General features: G+C 46.3%; 1 protein-coding gene across 1 annotated transcript in view; it reads right to left on the reverse strand.

The window, feature by feature from the left end:
• The window catches only part of PTPRQ (protein tyrosine phosphatase receptor type Q), a 536318-nt gene that overhangs the window by 485536 nt on the left and 31643 nt on the right, over positions 1–19139 (reverse strand). Inside the window, exon 4 of the mRNA XM_069762319.1 lies at positions 17109–17237. Coding sequence (XP_069618420.1) covers positions 17109–17237 — 129 coding nt within the window. The remainder of the gene's footprint in view (positions 1–17108; positions 17238–19139) is intronic.

Below are 19139 nucleotides of genomic sequence, written 5' to 3' on the forward strand. Positions count from 1 at the left end.
CTGTAGGTGTTTTCCTGGTCTCCACTCACTGCCGACTATGCTTCCCCATTGACTTGCATTGGGTTTCGTGTTTCGGTCGATCCCCAAATTTTCGCGATAATCGGCCGATTTAACTCGACTCGACTTTTGAGATAGTCGAGTTTCGCCAAATCCGACTCGATCCTAAAAAAGTAAAAGTCGCTCAACCCTACTCCTGAGTAGTGTTGAGCCACCTCCCTAGTGTTCGGGTTCGGTTCGTCGAACAGGGAGGTGTTCGCCGAACTGTTCGTCGAACATTCGACGAACACCGTCGAACCCCATTGAAACCAATGGCAGGCAAACACAAACACATACAAACACATGGAAAACACATAGAAAACACCTTAAAAGGTGTCCAAAAGCTGGCAAACTGCTCAGAAGACACAGCAAACACATGGAAAAGTCACAACTACATATAGTCATGCGAAAAGAAAAGAGGTGGAGGAGTAAAAGCAGGAGGAGCCACAGATATAGGCATGTCATGCCCTTCTAAAATCAAGAAAGGCTGGAATAAAAATCTAAATTCACTCTACCAACACCCAGATGTCTTGACAAAAAAAAATAAAATATCTTTAGGTAGAATGGCGGCGGGTCCATTCAGAGCACTTTCCTTAGAAGACGTAGTGGTACCCCCGTTGGGAGTTTCTGCCAAAAAATGAACCCAGTACATTCAGACTAATCCACCATTTGTCATATCCAAGGGGCAGGTCAGTAAACGACAACATCGATGCGGAACCAAGTACAGTACTATGTACTGTACCTCCTTTGACGAGGCAATCAGGCGGGTCAAGAAGTTGGAAAGGGGCACCCTAATGGCCAAAACAGACATTGAGGGGGTGTTCCGGTTACTACCTGTGCCTCCGAATAGTGTCCTCCCATTGGGCTGCTTCTGTGAAGGAGCATACTACATAGATCGATGTTTGCCCATGGGGTGCTCCATATCCTGCTCACTATTTGAGGTGTTTAATTGCTTCCTCGAATGTGTTGTCATGGACGTTTGTAAGGCGGCACATATTATCCATTACCTCGACGACTTCTTATGCCTGGGCCCAAAAGATTCGCCACAGTGTGAAAATACGCGGTAGCCCACCTGTGAGAAGGAGAGAGCTTGAGGGAGAGTGGACACCCCAGAGCCGAGGGGTTAGATTGAGAAAGAAAGAAGGCGGTGTAGCTTGTTTCATGGGTGGGGTACTGTCACGAGGCAGAAATAGGAAAACAGGAGATGAGGAATCTGGGCCCCTGAACTGCCCCTCAGGCTAGGGGAAGCCCTGTCTTTCCTTAACTTGGGGGTACCCTTGAAGGTAGGGAGGCCCAAGTCACCGACCTGTCCCTGTCTCCTGTTAAACCCTGTACTAAACCCCCAACCCCCACCACAGGGGGTGAACAGTGTAAACAGCACCACAAAGCAAATAAAACAGGAATAAACAATATAAGAGTGAGGGGAACACTATACCAAAAGGTGTATGCACATCTACAAAATAACAAAACTCAGAACTTAGCTTGTGCACGCCGCTGCAGACTCCACAACAAAGATAGTACAGCAACTGAGCTCCAAACACCAGACTTGGCTGACACCAGGGAGCTGCTACTGCGAGGTTGGCCTCCTGAAAGGAACTGTATAACCAACAGTCAGCTGAAGCACCAGGTGACCTTATAAATGATGGTGGGAGTGGTCACAAACATCAGCTTACCCAGCAGCAATGCAATGCAATAACACCAGCGGCCACCGGGGGGGAGAAAACTGCATTAACCCCCAATGACCAGAAAAGGAAAAAAGGTTTAAATCTGAGGGAAACCAGATCTGCCACAGATCCAAACATGGATCGTGACAGTACCCCCCTTTCAATGAGTGGCCTCTGGACACTCATCATCAGACCTCACCAGACCTACCTACGGTGAGGACACCTCGATCCACCAGAGTTCACCTTGTCAGTCACCTGACTCTCAGGTTTATGGCAAATGCGACCTGATGAAAATGCCACCAACGAAGGTGCCAGAAACCTCCAGAGGGCGGACTTGGGGAATGAGTTGTGTACATGCATAACTGGGGGTAACTCCAACTGAAAAGTCCTGGGGCTGAGAATGGCCGACACCCGATATGGCCCATTCACCCTGGAACTCCAGGTCCCAGTTGCACACTTCCACCTGATGTTTTTGGTGGACACCCATACGTACTCATTCACACACAGGTCCGGACCTGAACATTTATTTCCATGCAAACGTTTGCCACAGGATGGAGAATTCTTTGAGGAATTGACAACAGAGGCGTCTCCCTGTGTCACTACACTCACACCCCCACAATTCTCCGAGGGAACCACCCACCTCATCTGACCCCTCCTACTAAGAGGTCTCTGACCCACCGGGTTAACATGTAGTGAGGGTAAAGTTTTGCCCCTAGTCCCTGGCAGCACCTCTGCTGCCCCCACTGAGGGGGAAGGGGTAGGTTTTAGAAGAGCGGCAGAGATCGTAGCTCCCGTGCAGCAGTCCTTACACTACTGACCCCAGCTGACTACTTCCCTGGACCGCCAGTCTATGACCGGGTTATGTCTTTTCAACCAAGGGAGTCCTAAAACCATGGGAGTTGGTATGCCCTCCAAGATGAAGCATGATAAATACTCTTCATGACAAGCCCCTATACGCAGATGTATATTGTCTATGACTTGTGTAATGCTGCCTTGGCTGAGCGGGGCAGAGTCAATGGCCTGGACGCTTAAGGGTTTCGCTAGCGTCCTACTCATCAGGCCATGGGTCTGGACAAAATGAGCATCCACCAAATTGACTCCTTCTCCACTGTCCACAAGCACCAGAATATTCTCAGTTACCCCACCAATAACCACCTCAGCAGGTAAGGTACACTGAGATGAAAATATGGAGGAAATATACACACCTTGGTCACCTCGTTCCACACGACCAGGAGGATGCGGCCCTTTAGATGGTGCAGGTACTTTGGCACACGCTTGGCAGACATTGATAAAATGACCAGTTTGCCCACAGTAGAAACATGCCCCCACTCCACGGTGAACCACAGGCAACTCAGTTTGGGAACCAACTCCTCCCACCAGCATGGGTTTGTCCGTCTGCCCAGGTGTGTCCTCCTGCCTAGCAAGGACTATAGGGGGCACATTTGGTGTATGCCTCTCCCTCAAGCGTCTATCCACCCGGATGGCAAGGAACATGGCGGCCTCCAACGACCTGGGGGCTGCGTACTGCACCAGAGTATCTTGCAACCTAGGGGACAGACCCTGCACAAAATGGCTCCTAAGGACAGGGTCATTCCACTGTGTGTCTGTGGCCCACCTCCTGAACTCTGAACAGTACTCATCAGCCGGCCGACCCCCTGCTTGATCTTACGGAGTCGGGATTCCACCAGGGAGACGCCATCTGGCTCACCATACAACAGAGCCGTAAAAAAAATCGTCCACCGACCGTAGGGATGGTGAACTGGTCAGCAGGGAGAAGGCCCAGGATTGGGGATCACCCTTAAGAAGGGAAACGATGATACCCACCCATTGTTCCTCACTCCCTGATGAATGAGGGCGGAGCCTGAAGTACAACTTGCAGGCCTCCTTAAAAAACAAAAATTTGTCTCTCCCTCTAGAGAACCTGTCTCGGAGAGATATCTTGGGTTCAGGTTGAGCCTGTACCTGAGCCGAGGACCAAAACAATTGTTGCAGCTGCTGCACCACCTCACCAGGCAGCACCTTACATTCATCAGTGGGAGTCTGCAGCAATTGGGCAAAGGCCTGCATCTGGGCCATGGCTCAGCAGAAAAAAAAGGAACGGTTGGTTATAATGTCACGAGGCAGAAATAGGAAAACGGGAGATGAGGAATCTGGGCCCCTGAACTGCCCCTCAGGCTAGGGGAAGCCCTGTCTTTCCTTAACTTGGGGGTACCCTTGAAGGTAGGGAGACCCAAGTCACCGACCTGTCCCTGTCTCCTGTTAAACCCTGTACTAAACCCCCAACCCCCATCCCAGGGGGTGAACAGTGTAAACAGCACCACAAAGCAAATAAAACAGGAATAAACAATATAAGAGTGAGGGGAACACGATACCAAAAGGTGTATGCACAACTACAAAATAACAAAGCTCAGAACTTAGCTTGTGCACGCCGCTGCAGACTCCACAACAAAGATAGTACAGCAACTGAGCTCCAAACACCAGACTTGGCTGACACCAGGGAGCTGCTATTGCGAGGTTGGTCTCCTGAAAGGAACTGTATAACCAACAGTCAGCTGAAGCACCAGGTGACCTTATAAAGGATGGTGGGAGTGGTCACAAACATCAGCTGACCCAGCAGCCATGCAATGCAATAACACCAGTGGCCACCAGGGGGAGAAAACTGCATTAACCCCCAATGACCAGAAAAGGAAAAAAGGTTTAAATCTGAGGGAAACCAGATCTGCCACAGATCCAAACATGGATCGTGACAGGTACCCTGCTGAGTAGCAGAACCGAACATCCGATCACTCACTCGCTCCTGTCACCTGCATCTTAAAAACATCTCCAGAATCCGACCTTTTCTCACCTTTGAAACTGCTAAGACTCTTACTGTCATTCTTATTCATTCTCGTCTGGACTACTGCAACTCTCTTCTGATTGGCCTCCCTCTTTCCAAACTTTCTCCTCTCCAATCCATCTTAAATGCGGCAGCCAGGGTAATATTTCTGTCCAGCCGCTTCACTGATGCCTCCATCTTGTGCCAGTCATTACACTGGCTACCCATTCGCTACAGGGTCCAGTATAAACTCATCTCTCTCACCCACAAAGCACTCCACAGTTCTGTACCGCCTTATATCTCCTCTCTCATCTCCGTCTATCGCCCTACACGTGTCCTCCGTTCTACAAATGACCTAAGACTAACATCCCCCGTAATCTGAACCTTGCACCTCCGTCTACAAGACTTCTCTCGTGCTGCGCCAGCTTTCTGGAATGCACTTCCCCAGACGATCAGACTGATACCTAGCCCCGACCTATTCAAGAGCGCTTTAAAAACCCATCTCTTCAAACAAGCCTACCAAATCAACTACTCTGTAAACTAACTTTGTCCTGTTCCCTCCTTCCAAATATTATCTGCATGTGAATCTGCACCCTACTACTCATCTGTCTCCACACCCTCCATGCACATGATAACTGCACTTGATACTTGACTATTGCACTTAAACACACGAGCTAATGACCGGATCATGCAGCTTTATATGAAAATCCCTATCTATATATATAATTGCCTAAGGGTTTTTCCGTCTGTCTGTCTGTCTGTCTGTCTTTCTGTCTGTCTGTCTGTCCTGGAAATCTCGCGTCTCTGATTGGTCGAAGCCGCCAGGCCTCGACCAATCAGCGACGGGCACAGCGACGATGATGTCATAAAGGACGTAGACATCCCGCGTCTGATTGGTCGAGGCCGCCAGGCCTCGACCAATCAGTAACGGGCACAGTATCGACGTAGATGTCATAATGGTTGCCATGGTGACGATGATGTCATAAAGGTTGCCTCGACCTGCCTGCTGAGTAGCACTAAATTCTATTAGGCCCTAAAGGATTTCCTGGGCCAGATGACGTTAAAAAATAGTACTTAGGTAAACAGGCGATGTAGCTTGCTTCATGGGTGGGGTACTGTGCTGAGTAGCACAAAATGCTATTAGGTACAAAACGATTTCCTGGGCTAGATGCAGTTAAAAATTAGTAATTAGATCAACAGGCAGTGTAGCTTGCTTCATGGGTGGGGTACGCTGTTGAGTAGCACTAAATTCTACTAGGCCCAAAAGGATTTCCTGGGCTAGATGCCGTTACAAAATAGTAGTTAAGTAAACAGGCAGTGTAGCTTGCTTCATGGGTGAAGTACGCTGCTGAGTAGCACCAAATTCTACTAGTCCCAAAAGGATTTCCTGGGCCAGATGCCGTTAAAAATAGTACTTAGGTAAACAGGCGGTGGGTGGCTGGGCTACTCTGCTGACTAGCAGACACTGAAGCTTTGGAGCAGACCTCTGTATCCCAGGCCATAATATGAGTAAACAACTCTGCAGACGACCCCACCCACCTGGAATTGACGATGGCAACATAATGTAAAACTCAGCAAGGGGACTAAATAAAAGATTCTCCATTTTTTCCAAAAATTCGGCCACAGACACCACTTAAGTGGCATCAATTTCGCCAGAGTTTTTTAAAACGGTTGGTGAGGTGATTTTCAAAAATCATCAAGCTTTTAGTCTCCCCAAGATGACACAGGGGTAGAAAAGTCCTTGCGGATCCAGGATTTGTTCATCTTGATGAATGTTAGTCTGTCTACATTGTCACTGGACAGTCACGTGCGCTCATCTGTCAGCACACCACCAGCAGCGGTGAACACACGTTCAGAGAGAACGTTGGCTGCGGGGCACGACAAGATCTCCAAGGCGTAAGTGGTGAGCGCAGGCAATTTTTCAAGATTGGAAGCCAAAAATGAGCAAGGGTCCAGTTCCACAGTCATGGTATCGATGTTAACTTGGAGATACTCTTGTACCATCCTCTCTAGGCGTTGGCTGTGCGTCAGACTTCTTGTCTCCTGTGGCCTTGCAAAGGATGGTCGAACAAAATCTTAAAATGATTGGAAAAAATTGCTGTTACCATGAGATACGATGTTACTGTTACGGTTTGAGTGATGACTCGATAGTCCCACGGTTGGCAAGTTAAAACTCAGAGATTCACTACATGCACCACTGGTGTTTTGTGGAAAAGCAGATGTTAGATTCTGTAACAGTCTCTGCTGATACTCCTGCATGCGTGAATCCCTTTCTATGGCAGGAATTATTTCACCAAATTTGCTTTTGTACCGGGGATCTAACAGTGTGGCAACCCAGTAGTCGGCATTACTTCGGATTATGACAATCCGAGGGTCATGTTGCAGGTAGTGCAGCAAGAAGGCACTCATGTGTCTTGCGCATCCAGGAGGACCAAGTCCTTGTTGTCTTGGTGGTGGCGATGTGAGAATCATGCTTCCTTCGTCTGCCCTCTCCCACCAACCTCGCACAACAGAAATTTGATCAAGGTCTCCCTCATCTGATGAGTCTTCCATGCCCAGCGCCAGTTCGTCCTCCACTTCTTCCTCGCCTCCTGCACCTTCCTCAACAGTTTGGCTGCTACCATGTGCACTCGGTAATCCCTCTCCCCCAGCCTCCAATGCTGCCAGCCGCCTTGGTGCTGCCAACCTTCTTGACCTTGGAGATATGATCCCTTCCGCATACGACTCCTCCTGTTCCTCCTCCTCCTCCTCCTCCTCTTGTTCCACCACCTGACTCCGAACACTGTGTAAGGTGTGCTCGAGCATGTAAATCACCAGAATGGTCATGCTGATAATGGCATCGTCAGCACTAAACATCTTCGTTGCTATTTCAAAACTGTGCAGAAGGGTGCATAGGTCCCTGATCTGAGACCACTCCTGCAGCGTGATTTGCCCCACCCCAAGTGCTTGATAAAGGTCTGTTGACCGAAACGTCGCTACAGGAGGCAGAATAAATGTAAGCTCTTATTTTTTCACCATCCATTGTGGCGCTGTCTTTTTGTTCTTTGTGGAGTTGAGTAGGGTGTCCCCGGCAAACTGCAGGTCTGTGAGGAAGGTGCAGGTGGAGATGTTATGTTGCCTTGATCAAAATGTGGTGTCGATGTCAGCAAGCGCTCAACACCAGCAGGTGTTTCCACTAGCAAATGTCCTGACGACCTGGCAATCACACTGGATGTTGCAGTTAAAGAGGTGGAAGGTCTGCATTCAAAACCATGTGCAACTGCTGTCCCCACAGTCACAGAGGATGAAGAGGATGCGGATGCACTTGATGGGGCAGACGGTGGTTGACCCGGCCCACTAGGCCGCATTGTGACACAGTGAGCTTCCCACTGCAACTTATGCCTCATATCCATGTGATGGTTCATGCATGAAGTACTCAAGCTAGTGATTTTTTGGCCTCTACTGAGATTTTGTTGACAAATCTTACAGACAACATGAGTTGGGTCATCCTTTGCGATGTCAAAAAATGCCCAGGCTATGCAAGGCTTAGAGCTCGTGCGACCTGAAGAGCCACCACGACTTCTGGTCTGAGGCACAGTTGGGGTTGAGGATGCACTTGTTGATTTGCTTCCAGTACTCTGTCTCTGTCCAGGAAGGCGCACCATTACCTTGTCGTCAGACTCGTCACTAGCATACTCCTCCACCTCCACCTCCTCTGCTGATTTCATGGACTGGCGGACTGGGGGTTGACAGTAAGTGGGATCTACAACCTCGTCATCATCATCCTGTGTGTTCTCACACCCGTCGTCCTCAGAGCCAACCTCTTCCTGCCCCGACCGAAAAGTCAAGTTTTCGTTCCAATCAGGTATCTCAGTCTCATCATCATCTTCCTCATTGTCTCCACCAACAGAAGTTACAGTTTGGGAATGAGGGTCTACATTATGCTTCATCTGGGCCTGGATCCGACTCACAAAGATTCTGGGCATCAGTGCAGATCATTTCCTCATCTGGATTCACAGAAGCTCTGGAGCAGACCTCTGATTCCCAGGCTATAGTATGCGTAAACAGCTCTACGGACTCAACCATGTGTGTTACCCCATGCTCAAACGGGCAGCTGGAGACTTGGGAGCTGTGAGGAAGCAAGTGCGATTGGGGTGACAACTCTGAGGACTGGAGTAGTTGTGATGTTGAAGTTGACATGGAGGAGAGCCCACTTGAATGAGCACTTGATATCCGATCAAGCACCTGCTGTTTTTGTGCCTCATCTGGAATTTTTGGCGATGCTTGTACCGATGGTCGTAAGAAAGGGATCATATCAGATTGTCCGCGAAAAGAAGTAGACATCTTACTTTGGCTGGAGGATGGTCATTCTTCTGCAGATGTTATTGTTGCTTTACCATCTACCGATTCTACCCCATGGACACAACCTTTTTTTCCCTTTCCAACACGCCTATTCCCCTTTCCACCATCAGCAGGCCTTTTGCCACTCATTTTAGTGCTTAACTAATTGGCAACTCTGTATCTGTACTTGTTGGCACAACAACCGATGGATGAAAACCGAGCAGAACTGAGTGGCCAAACTGTGGTACTAGGCTCAAAACTATTAACTGGATTAGATGCAGTCAAAATTGACAGACACAGGCGGTGTAGTTTGTTTCACAGGCAGGCTACTCTGCTGACGTGCAGACAGTGCTCCTAGGCCCTAAACTATTAAGTGGATTAGATGCAGTGAAAGTAGAGATACACAGGTGGTATAGTTGGTTTCACAGGCGGGCTACTCTGCTGACGTGCAGACACTGCTCCTAGGCCCAAAACTAATAACTGGATTAGATGCAGTGAAAATAGAGATACAGGCAGTATAGTTTGTTTTACAGGCGGGCTACTCTGCTGACGTGCAGTCACTGCTCTTAGGCCCTAAACTATGAAGTGGATTAGATGCAGTGAAAATAGAGATACACAGGTGGTGTAGTTAGTTTCACAGGCGGGCTACTCAGACAATGCTACTAGCCCAAAAGGATTGGCTGAGCTAGATTACAGCAAATACTTTGACAAACACTTGCACAGCACTGGCACTGACCTGCCTGGCAAACAGTGCTATGAACTGCTGTAACCTACCCTGAAAAGGGCTGATATTACAACTAGTCCCGACTCCTCCCAACTCCCTAAACCTATCTCTCTGACAATTCGCTCCAAAAAAACACTCTTTGTCTGTATATCGCCCACAGCAGCAGCGGTGCCGTCTAACGCTAAGCTGCAGCAGTGAGGAAATGGTGGCGACGGGGCAAATGGCTGGTTCTTATAGGGCAAGCACATGTGACATACACAGCCAATGACACATGCCCTTGCTTGTGTGCATCACATGCACATTGCTGTGTGTGCGCGCACTGCTGATAGGCTGAGAGACTGCACCGCCCCACTGTAAATGCGGGAAAGAAAAAAATGGAGATCGGCGTTGTTTCAACACAGATCTATCCCCTGCCCCCGCCAACTATACACTGAAACAGTCTACTAACAATGATAAACAGTTTTAATGTGCAAATCAAGTTAGGCTTTTGCTGAACGAACAGTTATCGAACAGAAACTCGAACAGCCGAATTTTAAGCAAATTGTTCGGGTTCGTTGAACGACTCGAACACTGCCCGAAACAGCTTGAATTTGAGATTTACGAACAGTTCGACTCGAACACCACTCATCTCTACTCCTGAGCCCTGTGAGTGTGTACTGAGTGTGGCAGGGGCTTCCCGAGTCAGCCCCTGGCAGAAGATAATAGTCCTTCTGCAATCCCAGAGAGAGAGCTCCAATCAAGATTCGGGTGGAGGCACTGCGCCCTGGAGAGGTGAGACCCCCCATAACACCCAGTGGTGGTAACTTCTCGGATCCTGGAAGAGGTCATTTATATAATGTGATAAAAGATGATTTCTCAGAAACAACACATCTGATTTGAGACACACAGAGAGGACTTTTTTTCTTCAGTTTAAAGCCTGTATGCCCATTATAATAGTTTAGATAGGTCAAATGTGGTGACAGATTTCCTTTAAACTTTAAGGAAGTACTTCCATTTATATACAGTGTATACAGCTGGTGAAATAACTATTGAACACGTCACCAGTTTTCTAAGTAAATATATTTTTAAAGGTGCCATTGAGATGAAATTCTCACCAGATGCCGATAAAAACCCATTCAATCCACACAGGTGAGGAAATCAAGCCATAGATGTCCATAAATTACATATTATAATAAGAAGAAATGATATAGGAAAAAAAGTAATGTACATGCTTGTTGTGAATTCTGTGGCAGAGCTCCCTCCTGTGGTCACAAGTGGTACTTCGGCTGGTTCTCTCTGTGAGCTTCCGTTGGTGGAGGAAAGTGGTACTGCGGCTTCTGAGTTTCCTTCCTCAGTTGATGTGGTGAAGTCGTTAGGTGCTGCTCTATTTAACTCCACCTAGTGCTTTGATCCTGGCCTCCAGTCAATGTTCTAGTATTGGACCTGTTTCCTCCTGGATCGTTCCTGTGGCCTGCTGCTCTGCATAGCTAAGTTCCTCTTTGCTATTTGTTTGCTGTTTTTTTCTGTCCAGCTTGTCTATTTGTTTTTTTCTGCTTGCTGGAAGCTCTGGGACGCAGAGGGTGTACCTCCGTGCCGTTAGTTCGGTACGGAGGGTCTTTTTGCCCCCTTTGCGTGGTTTTTGTAGGGTTTTGTGTTGACCGCAAAGTTACCTTTCCTATCCTCGCTCTGTTCAGAAAGTTGGGCCTCACTTTGCTAAATCTATTTCATCTCTACGTTTGTCTTTTCATCTTAACTCACAGTTATTATGTGTGGGGGCTGCCTTTTCCTTTGGGGTATTTCTATAAGGCAAGGTAGGCTTATTTTCTATCTTCAGGCTAGCTAGTTTCTCAGGCCGTGCCGAGTTGCATAGGGAGCGTTAGGCGCAATCCACGGCTGCCTTTAGTGTGGTTGGAGAGGATTAGGGATTGCGGTCAACAGAGTTTCCTCGTCTCAGAGCTCGTTCTATGTTTTTGGGTTATTGCCAGGTCACTGTATGCGCGCTGACCTCTATGTCCATTGTGGTACTGAATTACCTTTCATAACAGTACTGGAGGCCAAAAGTACTAATGATTCCCAATAGAGGGAAAAAAGAAGTTCTGAGACCATTTTTTTTCTTTGCACTGTGTTTTGCCTTTTTTTTCCCCTAGACATTTGGGTGGTTCAGGACACAGGTGTAGCAATGGACATTAAAGGTCTGTCTTCATGTGTGGATCAGCTCACGGCAAGAGTACAAAGTATTCAAGACTTTGTGGTTCAGAATTCTATGTTAGAACCGAGAATTCCTATTCCTGATTTGTTTTTTGGAGATAGAACTAAATTTCTGAGTTTCAAAAATAATTGTAAACTATTTCTGGCTTTGAAACCTCGCTCCTCTGGTGACCCAGTTCAACAAGTTAGGATCGTTATTTCTTTTTTGCGTGGCGACCCCCAGGACTGGGCATTTTCTCTTCCGTCAGGAGATCCTGCATTAAGTAATATCGATGCATTTTACCTGGCGCTCGGATTGCTGTACGATGAGCCTAATTCTGTGGATCAGGCAGAGAAGAATTTGCTGGCTCTGTGTCAGGGTCAGGATGAAATAGAGGTATATTGTCAGAAATTTAGAAAGTGGTCCGTACTCACTCAGTGGAATGAAGGTGCGCTCACAGCTATTTTCAGAAAAGGTCTCTCTGAAGCCCTTAAGGATGTCATGGTGGGATTTCCTATGCCTGCTGGTCTGAATGAGTCTATGTCTTTGGCCATTCAGATCGGTCGACGCTTGCGCGAGCGTAAATCTGTGCACCATTTGGCAGTATTACCTGAGCTTAAACCTGAGCCTATGCAGTGCGATAGGACTTTGACCAGAGTTGAACGGCAAGAACACAGACGTCTGAATGGGCTGTGTTTCTACTGTGGTGATTCCACTCATGCTATCTCTGATTGTCCTAAGCGCACTAAGCGGTTCGCTAGGTCTGCCACCATTGGTACGGTACAGTCAAAATTTCTTCTGTCTGTTACCTTGATCTGCTCTTTGTCATCGTATTATGTCATGGCATTTGTGGACTCAGGCGCTGCTCTGAATTTGATGGACTTGGAGTATGCTAGGCGTTGTGGGTTTTTCTTGGAGCCCTTGCAGTGTCCTATTCCATTGAGAGGAATTGATGCTACGCCTTTGGCCAAGAATAAGCCTCAGTACTGGACCCAGCTGACCATGTGCATGGCTCCTGCACATCAGGAGGTTATTCGCTTTCTGGTGTTGCATAATCTGCATGATGTGGTCGTGTTGGGGTTGCCATGGCTACAAGTCCATAATCCAGTATTAGATTGGAAATCCATGTCTGTGTCCAGCTGGGGTTGTCAGGGGGTACATGGTGATGTCCCATTTCTGACTATTTCATCATCCACCCCTTCTGAGGTTCCTGAGTTCTTGTCTGATTACCGGGATTTATTTGATGAGCCCAAGTCCGATACCCTACCTCCGCATAGGGATTGTGATTGTGCTATCGATTTGATTCCTGGTAGTAAATTCCCAAAAGGTCGACTGTTTAATTTATCTGTGCCTGAGCACGCCTCTATGCGGAGTTATGTGAAGGAGTCTTTGGAGAAGGGGCATATTCGCCCGTCATCGTCGCCATTAGGAGCAGGGTTCTTTTTTGTAGCCAAGAAGGATGGTTCACTGAGACCTTGTATAGATTACCGCCTTCTAAATAAGATCACGGTTAAATTTCAGTACCCCTTGCCATTGTTATCTGATTTGTTTGCTCGGATTAAGGGGGCTAGTTGGTTCACCAAGATAGATCTTCGTGGTGCGTATAATCTTGTGCGTATTAAGCGAGGCGATGAGTGGAAAACTGCATTTAATACGCCCGAGGGCCATTTTGAGTATCTAGTAATGCCATTCGGACTTGCCAATGCTCCATCAGTGTTTCAGTCCTTTATGCATGACATCTTCCGAGAGTACCTGGATAAATTCCTGATTGTGTACTTAGATGACATTTTGATCTTCTCGGATGATTGGGAGTCTCATGTGAAGCAGGTCAGAACGGTGTTTCAGGTCCTGCGTGCTAATTCTTTGTTTGTGAAGGGATCAAACTGTCTCTTTGGTGTTCAGAAGGTTTCATTTTTGGGGTTCATCTTTTCCCCTTCTACTATCGAGATGGACCCTGTTAAGGTCCAAGCCATCCATAATTGGACTCAGCCGACATCTCTGAAAAGTCTGCAAAAGTTCCTGGGCTAATTTTTATCGTCGCTTCATCTGCAATTTTTCTAGTATTGCTAAACCATTGACCGATTTGTCCAAGAAAGGTGCTGATTTGGTCAATTGGTCTTCTGCTGCGGTGGAAGCTTTTCAAGAGTTGAAGCGTCGTTTTTCTTCTGCCCCTGTGTTGTGTCAACCAGATGTTTCGCTTCCGTTCCAGGTCGAGGTTGATGCTTCTGAGATTGGAGCAGGGGCTGTTTTGTCGCAGAGAAGTTCTGATTGCTCGGTGATGAAACCATGCGCCTTCTTTTCCAGGAAGTTTTCGCCTGCTGAGCGAAATTATGATGTGGGCAATTGAGAGTTGCTGGCCATGAAGTGGGCATTCGAGGAGTGGCGTCATTGGCTTGATGGAGCTAAGCATCGCGTGGTGGTCTTGACTGATCACAAGAACTTGACTTATCTCGAGTCCGCCAAGCGGTTGAATCCTAGACAAGCTCGTTGGTCGTTGTTTTTTGCCTGTTTTGACTTTGTGATTTCATACCTTCCGGGCTCTAAAAATGTGAAGGCGGATGCTCTGTCTAGGAGTTTTGTGCCCGACTCTCCGGGTGTATCTGAGCCGGCGGGTATCCTCAAAGAGGGAGTAATTGTGTCTGCCATCTCCCCTGATTTGCGGCGGGTGCTGCAAAAATTTCAGGCTAATAAACCTGATCGTTGCCCAGCGGAGAAACTGTTTGTCCCTGATAGGTGGACGAATAAAGTTATCTCTGAGGTTCATTGTTCGGTGTTGGCTGGTCATCCTGGAATCTTTGGTACCAGAGAGTTAGTGGCTAGATCCTTTTGGTGGCCATCTCTGTCGCGGGATGTGCGTACATTTGTGCAGTCCTGTGGGATTTGTGCTCGGGCTAAGCCCTGCTGTTCTCTTGCCAGTGGGTTGCTTTTGCCCTTGCCGGTCCCGAAGAGGCCTTGGACACATATCTCTATGGATTTTATTTCTGATCTTCCCGTCTCTCAAAAGATGTCAGTCATTTGGGTGGTCTGTGATCGCTTCTCTAAGATGGTCCATTTGGTACCCTTGTCTAAATTGCCTTCCTCCTCTGATTTGGTGCCATTGTTTTTCCAGCATGTGGTTCGTTTACATGGCATTCCAGAGAATATCGTTTCTGACAGAGGTTCCCAGTTTGTTTCGAGGTTTTGGCGAGCCTTTTGTGGTAGGATGGGCATTGACTTGTCTTTTTCCTCGGCTTTCCATCCTCAGACTAATGGCCAGACCGAACGAACCAATTAGACCTTGGAAACATATCTGAGATGCTTTGTTTCTGCTGATCAGGATGACTGGGTGTCCTTTTTGCCTTTGGCTGAGTTCGCCCTTAATAATCGGGCCAGCTCGGCTACCTTGGTTTCACCGTTTTTCTGCAACTCTGGGTTCCATCCTCGTTTCTCTTCAGGGCAGGTTGAGTCTTCGGACTGTCCTGGTGTGGATACTGTGGTGGACAGGTTGCAGCAGATTTGGACTCATGTAGTGGACAATTTGACTTTGTCCCAGGAGAAGGCTCAACGTTTCGCTAATCGCAGACGCTGTGTGGGTCCCCGACTTCGGGTTGGGGACTTGGTTTGGTTATCTTCTCGTCATATTCCTATGAAGGTTTCCTCTCCTAAGTTTAAACCTCGTTTTATTCGTCCGTATAGGATTTCTGAGGTTCTTAATCCTGTGTCTTTTCGTCTGACCCTTCCAGATTCTTTTTCCATACATAACGTATTCCATAGGTCATTGTTGCGGAGATATGTGGCACCTATGTTTCCATCTGTTGATCCTCCTGCCCCGGTTTTGGTGGAGGGGGAGTTGGAGTATATTGTGGAGAAGATTTTGGATTCTCGTGTTTCAAGGCGGAAACTCCAGTATCTGGTTAAGTGGAAAGGGTTATGCTCAGGAAGATAATTCCTGGGTCTTTGCCTCTGATGTCCATGCTCCCGATCTTGTTCGTGCCTTTCATATGGCTCATCCTGGTCATCCTGGGAGCTCTGGTGAGGGTTCGGTGACCCCTCCTCAAGGGGGGGGTACTGTTGTGAATTCTGTGGCAGAGCTCCCTCCTGTGGTCACAAGTGGTACTTCGGCTGGTTCTCTCTGTGAGCTTCCGTTGGTGGAGGAAAGTGGTACTGCGGCTTCTGAGTTTCCTTCCTCAGGTGATGTGGTGAAGTCGTTAGGTGCTGCTCTATTTAACTCCACCTAGTGCTTTGATCCTGGCCTCCAGTCAATGTTCTAGTATTGGACCTGTTTCCTCCTGGATCGTTCCTGTGGCCTGCTGCTCTGCATAGCTAAGTTCCTCTTTGCTATTTGTTTGCTGTTTTTTTCTGTCCAGCTTGTCTATTTGTTTTTTTTCTGCTTGCTGGAAGCTCTGGGACGCAGAGGGAGTACCTCCGTGCCGTTAGTTCGGTACGGAGGGTCTTTTTGCCCCCTTTGCGTGGTTTTTGTAGGGTTTTGTGTTGACCGCAAAGTTACCTTTCCTATCCTCGCTCTGTTCAGAAAGTTGGGCCTCACTTTGCTAAATCTATTTCATCTCTACGTTTGTCTTTTCATCTTAACTCACAGTTATTATGTGTGGGGGCTGCCTTTTCCTTTGGGGTATTTCTCTGAGGCAAGGTAGGCTTATTTTCTATCTTCAGGCTAGCTAGTTTCTCAGGCCGTGCCGAGTTGCATAGGGAGCGTTAGGCGCAATCCACGGCTGCCTTTAGTGTGGTTGGAGAGGATTAGGGATTGCGGTCAACAGAGTTCCCACGTCTCAGAGCTCGTTCTTGTTTTTGGGTTATTGCCAGGTCACTGTATGCGCGCTGACCTCTATGTCCATTGTGGTACTGAATTACCTTTCATAACACATGCTTACTGAAATTTAAAGGAAATCTGTTATCCCCTGGGACACTTTTCAGCTATTACTATGGGCATACAGGTATTAGAAATGTTAATCTAGTCTTACCTGTATGCTTCATAATTGCTGTCTAGATGTGGAGAAATAGACTTTTATTTCATTATGCTAATTATTTCTTCCTGGCTCCGGGGCATGCGGTGTCTGGAAGAAATCCCTGCCTCCGCTCTTCATTATGCTATCACCCCCCTCTAAGGCAAGTCACACTGACCTGTGACGTGCAGTTGCGGCTCTGGAATCGAGTGGCTAGTAGTGTTGGGACTGGCACTGATATCTGGAGCTTAGAGGAGCTTTCTTTAATTTAGGTACAATTAAGTTGTATCTTTTTGCCCTTTAGGCACATTAAAGCAACATATGTTCAAGCGGTAAGTACGTGGAAATGCTCACCCTACAATCCAAGTAATGAGTGACAGCAGACAGAGAGTATGGAAGGCAACAGCCTCAAGTGTAACTTACTGTATGTGAAACCACTTACCAGTTGGACCATACAATTCAACTCGGTAACTAAATTTTCCAGTCACAATAGTTGGAGCATCCCAAGTTACAGAGAAGGATCTTGCTGTGATGTTGCCCTTGACAACGTTCTGAGGAGGGTCTTCAGGAACTGAAACAGTAAATAAATATTTATTAATATATATTATATTAAAATATTGTGAGGCTAACATGCCTTCATATAATGGACCCTCACATTAAGGTGGCTGTTCCCATTCATCTAAAATTAATGAAAACAGACGATTCCATATAAAATGCTCCATTGTTTTGATAATCACATACCATTGAATGAAAAGAAGTCAAGTGTGTTTAATATTTTCACCAAATAATAATAATAGAGTAATAACTCAAACAATTTTTCTGAAAGAAGATGATCAGAATGTTCCCAGGTCATTCAAGAAAGTAATTCTTTCTTCACCCTGCATTTGTTCAACTTTAAAGGCTATTATACATACTAATGGCTGTGTCCATTCACCAGATGATTGTTTATCTTAACTATCTACTCAAATTACCAAAAATGTTAGCTTTTCTGAGCAAATGTGAAGTAAAACTACATTCAACTAAAATTGCAAATGTCCTTGCCTATACGAGATGAGCATGTACATTTCATTATTAAAAAACAAACTGTGAATCAGTACGGCATAGTGAGGACTAGTGGCGCCACCCAGTGGGTGTTGGATTACTTATGAGCTTGTGCTTCTTGGTTGCACATTCGCACTTCCGTACTTTGGTACTATTCCATGGATCACACAACAGTTATCTAAACTTAGACAACAGCAGCTAAATGTAGAAATGGGTAAAACAAAATATGATAAAATCATTCTGGATGGCTCTGGTCACTACTTCAGAATTAAAAAAAAAAGGCTTTTCCAATTGTCTTAGGTATAAATTTACTTAATTAAAAATAAAAATGCTTTATAGTTTTTAAAATTTTTCAAATATCTGTGTAATAGAGTATCGGTGTTATCAGCAAAACCATGCAGCTATTATATTCGATTGCATGGCTTTGTAGTAACATATCTATACTACAAAATCAATTGGTTAAATGGAACCAGTCAGCAACCTTTCAACTCACACCCCACCCAACCTAAAACTATTGATATAACTATTAAAAGATTAGCTAGTCTATACATTTATTACCTCAGTGCTGCTCTGGCAACGAGAAATCATATTTTAAAGTTCTGTCTGGATGTGCATTAAGATGTGATATCGTACTTAAAGCGTCTCAGTCTCTGCTGCATACCCCCAACTAAAACCTACAGATGAACTGGCATGTAAGTTCCTATGCAGACAAAAACAGAAAAAACCTAAGATAAAAACAAAATGATCAAATACCCTGCAGTAAATAAATAAAGAGCAATTGTGCATGAAAATAGCATCGGGTACCTGGTTAACACTATTTTGCTTAAAACATAAAAGCCATCCCACCACATCACAGTCCTAACCTTTAGTATTAAAACTTAACCATATGTCAAATTACATAAATGTGAATACTGGCTGAGCAGGACAGAAGCCCTAACTAATGGACACTCAGCTATGGGGACTAATATACAGTGGGGCAAAAAAGTATTTAGTCAGTCAGCAATAGTGCAAGTTCCACCACTTAAAAAGATGAGAGGCGTCTGTAATTTACATCATAGGTAGACCTCAACTATGGGAGACAAACTGAGAAAAAAAAATCCAGAAAATCACATTGTCTGTTTTTTTAACATATTATTTGCATATTATGGTGGAAAATAAGTATTTGGTCAGAAACAAAATTTCATCTCAATACTTTGTAATATATCCTTTGTTGGCAATGACAGAGGTCAAACGTTTTCTGTAAGTCTTCACAAGGTTGCCACACACTGTTGTTGGTATGTTGGCCCATTCCTCCATGCAGATCTCCTCTAGAGCAGTGATGTTTTTGGCTTTTCGCTTGGCAACACGGACTTTCAACTCCCTCCAAAGGTTTTCTATAGGGTTGAGATCTGGAGACTGGCTAGGCCACTCCAGGACCTTGAAATGCTTCTTA

Source organism: Ranitomeya imitator, chromosome 4, assembly GCF_032444005.1.
Source record: "Ranitomeya imitator isolate aRanImi1 chromosome 4, aRanImi1.pri, whole genome shotgun sequence".
Classification (NCBI taxonomy): domain Eukaryota; kingdom Metazoa; phylum Chordata; class Amphibia; order Anura; family Dendrobatidae; genus Ranitomeya; species Ranitomeya imitator.